The sequence below is a fragment of the Gallus gallus genome, chromosome 26 (genome assembly GCF_016699485.2).
Source record: "Gallus gallus isolate bGalGal1 chromosome 26, bGalGal1.mat.broiler.GRCg7b, whole genome shotgun sequence".
Classification (NCBI taxonomy): Eukaryota; Metazoa; Chordata; class Aves; order Galliformes; family Phasianidae; genus Gallus; species Gallus gallus.
This window is the reverse complement of record NC_052557.1, coordinates 3,218,722-3,225,136: the sequence shown is the minus strand read 5'-3', so window position 1 is coordinate 3,225,136 and position 6,415 is coordinate 3,218,722. Positions and strand designations below refer to the sequence as shown.

At 53.3% G+C, this 6,415-nt stretch overlaps 1 protein-coding gene across 1 annotated transcript; it reads left to right on the top strand.

Annotated features, from left to right (window-relative positions):
* Positions 1-37: 37 nt before the first annotated feature.
* On the top strand, positions 38-4,495 carry GUCA1A (guanylate cyclase activator 1A). The gene is made up of 4 exons (NM_204320.4): positions 38-533; positions 1,820-1,969; positions 2,553-2,643; positions 2,963-4,495. The coding sequence occupies exons 1-4, from the start codon at positions 336-338 to the stop codon at positions 3,121-3,123; spliced, it is 600 nt and encodes a 199-aa protein (NP_989651.1). The 5' UTR covers positions 38-335; the 3' UTR covers positions 3,124-4,495.
* Positions 4,496-6,415: the final 1,920 nt, after the last annotated feature.

The window sequence follows — 6,415 nt, the reverse complement described above, 5'->3', positions numbered from 1 at the left end:
CACCCTCTGCTCTGCGCCTCTGTGCTTTTTGGTTGTTGTGCTTTTACATTTGCCCGGAGAGAGAGAGGAACCTGGGTCCATCACCACCACTGCTGCACCGGGACCAGCACGAGGCACTTTAAAGGTGAGAAGGAGAACTTCAAAGCCCCAAAGCTTTAGAACTCAATCATCAACCTCAGAACTCTTCTATCAACCTCAGAACTCACCATCCGACCCCAGGACTCACCCACCGACCTCAGAACTCATCCATTGACCTCAGAACTCATCCACCGACCTCAGAACTCATCCACCGACCTCCAGTTTTGGCTGCAGAGTGACTGGAGCTCTGTGTGGAGATGGGGAACATGGATGGGAAAGCAGTGGAGGAGCTGAGTGCCACCGAGTGCCACCAGTGGTACAAGAAGTTCATGACGGAGTGCCCCTCGGGCCAGCTCACCCTCTATGAGTTCAAACAGTTTTTTGGCTTGAAAAACCTGAGCCCGTCAGCAAACAAATACGTTGAGCAAATGTTTGAGACGTTTGACTTTAATAAGGTAAATATTGTCCTTCCCACTCTGCTCTGCGGGTTGGCTGTGCGCTGCTCCGTGCGCCATCGCGGGTGTTGCCGGTGTAGGTGTGCGTCTGCAATGCATGGCCTGATTGTTTGCAGCCTCATAGGCTGTAATTAGGCAATGGGTAGAAATGCAATAGGGCATCAGTCAGCAGAGCCTCCTCACCTGCTGACTGCAGTGGAAGAGGCTCTCCAAGGATTGATGTTCCCCTTTGAATTTGGGCATGCCGCGATCCCTTTAAAATGAAGTGCCCTCAAAGCCTCGGTGCTGTGACAGCAGGGAGCAAAGCAGTGTGCAGCAGAGGAGAGCAGGTGCTGTGCTCCTGCAGAAGCCCAGCGTGGTACAAACAATGCTTTGCAGCACAGCTTGGGTGTGTTTTTCTGTTGTTATGAATTGTAAATGGATTGCAATGTCATTGATTTTGTTGCATGTGCTCTGCACTACTTGGCAAGGAGCTGCTGGTCCCCGCAGAGCTTTGCATGGGGGACCTGAGCACCAGTGAGATGAGGAGCAGGCTTCGTGCTTAGTGGGCCTAATCCCACTGAAATAATACAGTTTAGGCTATAAATCCTCCAAGCGGTTTTGCTTATTCCTGGGCCCTTCTCTTGCTCACTGCCTGGTGTTTGACTCTGTGCCTGGAAAAGGAACTGATGCTCAGGAGATCCCTGCTGGGAAGGGCTCAGCAGCGATTTGCACTAATCCAGCAGTGGAGCAGAGCAGATGATCCCTTCTGGAAGCTGCCCCATGGGACAGCTCAGGGCTTTGTTCATTGACAAAACACCACCTTACTCTCTCCAGAAGACTTTCCATGCTTTTGTAGCATGTACCATTTTCCACTGAAGCCATTTGGATGGGAAGGCCATGGTACCAATATTGATGGCACGTGCCATTGAATTGCACTGCAGCCAGCATGCTGCAATTCAGCAAACCTCCCAGGCACAGAGCAGCATGCAGAAGCAGCAGGCTGCTGGCAGTGCAGCACACCCCAGGACAGCTCTGCATGGCCGTGGGTCCCTCCTGGGTTTGCTTCTCCCCCGGAGGTTTGCAAACCCCATGAAAGCAGAGAGGAGCTGTTACGTGTGTGCAGAGAGCACAGCGTTGGGTGATCCATCATAAGCCTGCTCCTCTTTGACCTCTGAATTACTGCTGCTTTGCGTAGCAAGATTCCTTTAGCACGGGGAGATTTGAGGCTCGTTAATCCCTCGCCAGGTACATACGTCAAGTTTGCTCATGATGGCTCTGTATAGATTAAATCCTTCTGCTTCTAGGATGGCTACATAGATTTCATGGAATATGTGGCAGCCCTGAGCTTGGTCCTGAAAGGCAAAGTGGATCAGAAGCTGCGGTGGTATTTCAAACTCTATGACGTAGATGGGAACGGCTGCATTGACCGGGGAGAATTGCTAAACATCATCAAAGTGAGTGGGCTCTGCTTTTCCTGCTTCTTCCACAGGCGAGGGCTATTAGACACAGGTGGAGAGAGGCCGCAATGGGAACATCCCAACCTGACAGACAACTCCCTGTAAATCAGCAGGCACTGCCCAGTGCTCCCACCCACCCTCTGCACAGCACACCTGGGCCTGTCTCACCCTGACCCTAACCCTAACCAACCCTAATCCTAACCCAACTCTGACCCTCATCCTGTCCTTAGCCCCAGCCCTGAGCTGCCCCACACCTTGGTGCGCTGTGAGCCCCTCCTGATGGCATACTGTATGAGAGTGGCCACTGCAGCCTGGGCTGAGATAAGCACTTGAATTTAATCTAAGGATTTTCAGAGGTGAAGGGCTCCTGGCTTATCCCAGTATGCCCACTTAAGCTTTTAATGCATTGACTGCAATTCAAAGTGATTTTAATCTCCATTATTTTAGAAAGGACTTACTTGTCCCTTTCAGAACCTAAATGTCCAGAAAAAAGTGTGGCCTCTCAGCTCACTGAGCTCCTTGTAGTGATACAGAAACCTGCACAGCACTCAGTATTATTCCTTGTGTCCTTTCTTTCCAGGCCATCCGAGCCATCAACCGCTGCAACGAAGCCATGACAGCCGAGGAGTTCACAAACATGGTGTTCGATAAGATTGATATCAATGGGGATGGTAAGGAAGCTTCCCATGCAACACCAAGCTCTGCCCTGTCCTTCTCCTTCCCTGCAGCCCGATTTGCTGGAGCAATTCTGGGTGTTGGGTGCCCCGTAGCAGTGGGTGGGGGAAGGTTTGGCTCCCACTGCCCTTCTATAGGTCCCTGTGTGCACCGGGGGACACTGCGGTGTGGGGCTGAGCTGCAGTGGGGCTGGGCTGTGTGCTATGGCTCAGCCCATGCCATAGCTCCTGGGCTGCTGTGGGGGCTGCGGGTGGAGGACGAGGGCTGCAGGACATAATGAGACCTAACGAAGCCCTTCGTGCTGTGTGTTCACAGGTGAGCTCTCACTGGAGGAGTTCATGGAGGGCGTCCAAAAGGACGAGGTGCTGCTCGACATCCTCACCCGCAGCCTGGACCTGACACACATCGTGAAATTAATCCAGAACGATGGGAAGAACCCACACGCCCCGGAGGAGGCGGAGGAGGCTGCCCAGTAAACCCCAGGACACGTTCCCTCAAACTTTTTCTTCCCCTTTCCTTTGTATCACTGACACGAAATGGGCTGTGACTGCGGGAGCTGGGGACTGTCCCAGTGCCACCCTGATGCTGTGACAGGGCATTGGGCACCCCATGAGCACAGGGACCGATGTCCCCTCCGAACACTTCGCCCCGCAGACACACAGCACTGCGGGGGGAGCACTGGGGGTCCATGCAGCGTGGCATGCTGGGGACACGGCCGTGCCATGCTGCTGCAGGGCCACCAGTGCCCACCCCCACTTGGGTGCCTCTGAAGGTCGCTGCTTTGTAGGGGTGTGCAGAGCCTCACCTCTGTGGGCAGGGAGAGCTGCAGCACGCAGGGCTCAGGTACACTACATTAGAGCAGTCAGAGCTCTCGCCAAGCCAGCAGCCAATGCCAGCACCCACATAGCACATGCATCTGGATGAGAGCTCAGCTCATACGAGGACTCCACTCCTCAGTGGGATCTCTGTGGGGTACGGAGCTGCTGCAAACAGGAATAGGGCACGTGTCTGTCTGCAGAGACCCCAGCTGGTCCTCTGCACAGGGATAATGTCCCTTCGAAGAGCAGAGCGGTGTTTGCTTGTGCCCAAAAAGCAGATCTGAGATGTCTCTTTCCATCTATATTTTCAGAGTATTCTCAATGTTTTCCCCAAAAGCAAATGGCTTTGGTCGCACGTTCTTTGATTTGCTGCTATTACATTAGCAACCATTAGTGATAACATAAGACAAAAACAGCTATGAGTTACGAAAAGGAGAGAGGTGGACGCAGTGGCTTTTCTTTGTTTTCAAGCATTAAAAACACAGAATGGTGCCTTTTTTCTAACAACAGTCAGAACTTGAAGGGTATGCTCATACCTGCAACGGTCGCAATGTCAGTAACCCCAGAGGGACCAGGATCAGGAATCCTCCTGCATGTCTTATCACCCACCCAACACACAAACCCTCGCAATGCTCCGTGGCTCCCTCGAGCATCCGCTGCTTTCTGCTCTGCGGGCAGCGATGCTCTCCGTGCAGTTGGGTGTGCTGCGGAGATGGGCTCCACGAACACCCCCAGCCGTGGGGAGCAGGCAGCCCCAGCACCCACCAGCACCCACCCAGCCCTCCCTCCAGCACCCTGGAGTTTCCTCATCTGCTGGGAGCCGATTTCAGCGCGATGAGGCAATGCAGGGCACCAGGAAGGAGCTCTTGCCCGCCCGAAGGACTTTGCTGTGTATCTCTGGATGCTTGCAATTCACAAGCGACTTTTTGGTCCGTTTTTTTTTCCCGTGCACATTTTTCATGTGGGGGTACCCGGAAGCTTTTGTACTTCCGATCTTATAGCGAATGAATAAAGGTGTTTTACAAAATCATCTCACCTGGTGCTTTTCTCCTTCTATCAGTCACTCCTGCTTCCAGCAGAACAGGCTAACTCTCTGGCACAAGCTCTGACACAGCCTTTGTTTTTGTTATGTCCTTCTGCAAGAGCAGCACGAGCGACGAAGGAGCCCTGGTTTCTCACAGTGAGCGCTGCCTGCTGCTCTGAGTGCTGTTTGCATTTGCTTTCTCTAAGCAAAACTCACCCCTGGGTGCTCCTGTAGCTGCTTTGTTGAGGGCTCTGCTTTATTTCCTGGCCTTCCCAGGCTCCTGCTGCTTTCCCTCTGTTTCCTTCTGTCTCCGTCCTGCCCGTCTGCTGCCCAGAGGAGCAGAGATGCGCTGCGCTCCCAAGTTGCTGCAAGAAGCCCCAACACACCCAATTTCAACGCCATGGGAACCCCTAAAGACAGAGCTCCTCTAAAAGGGCTGTCTGAGAAGCCCAGCCGGCACCGTGCACCCCCCAGCATTGCTCTCAGGAGGATGTTTTCTCAGCCTTGATGAAAACAAAGTAAAAACAATGAAAAAGCTAACATTGTGACCCCCCAGTCATGCAGAATCTGTTTCTTTTTCTTTTCCAAATGGCAGCAGCTGTGGGGGAGCCACAGCCATGCTGTCAGTGATGCCAATGGGGAGCGATGTGCAGCGCAACCCCTGCACTGAGGGGAGGGTTTCGGGGGCAGTGGGTGCACCCACAGGGCTGCTGAAGCCCTGAGCTGCCCATTGGTACTCAATGCAGCACCCCCAAGGGGATCCCAGCTGCTCTGGGGATGAGCTGCACACAACGTTCTCCCCTGGGCAGCCACAGAGCCCCAGCGACACACAGCTGAGCCTCACCTCCCAGAATACAGGCAGACAAATAAAGAGCGTGGATAAGCGCAGTGCAACCACCCTCAGTCCTTCTCAGCTTCATCGTTTCAGCTGCTCAGAGCTGCACTCAGCGCATTCCCTCCCATAGCATTGGAGGATGCAGCGCTCCCCACTCGCAGCCCCTCAGCCACCTGCAGCCGCCTCACCTCCAGCTTCCCAACCCTCTTATTTCACCTCCAATCCCACCCAACCCCGCGTGCATCAAACCTCAGAGCCGGCGGTAAGGAGCTCAGAAAATCAGATGGCATTTGCCCTCTCCAAGCCATCCTGTTTCCCCATTTAGACCAACAAGAAATCCGATCAACCAAATCCAATTCCAGCTGGGCTGCGAGTCTGGAAAATGGATTATGCAGAATGTCTGACTTCAGTACCTTGATGTAAGTGTGAGCTGAGTTTGGGAGGAGATCAAAGCGTTTATACCTGTGGATTTAACAGGAGGACTGAGACCAAAGCACCCCGTGACTTCTTGACAAAAGATCACAAGATTGGGAAGAGATTTTCCACTCAGCCGCACCAACTCAAGCACTGCTGTTGTCCCCATCAGTGCCAGCGTCCTGCAGCTGAGTCCCAAATGCCCTCATAGAGATGAACCAGAGGCCACCTCACTGCTGCACCTTCAGCTCATGGTATTGTCAGCAGCTCTGTCAGATTCCATTCAGAAAATGAGCACTGATCATACACATGCTTGCCCACGTCGTTGCACAGCAGCCAAACAGAGCTCCATTCCTGCTCTGTGTCTGCAACACCATCCCCATCTCTGCCTCACCCAGGTCAGCTGCTGCCCTTAACTCCCATTACTCTCCCTTAAACTCATTATATCAGTGCTAAACGCCGGAATGGTGGTCAGACACTCCGACCTCCAGCTTCATTCTAGTGAAAAATAACTGCTACAAACCAACTTTTAATAAACCAACCTTTATTAAACTCACCGTGCAAAACTCCTGGCACCGTCTGCTCGGTGTTAGGATGCCCTCTACCACCCCAGTGCAGGAATGCGTGCACAGAGATGCACAGCTCCTGCTGCCTGTCCCGCTGGGGAGCAGGGCACC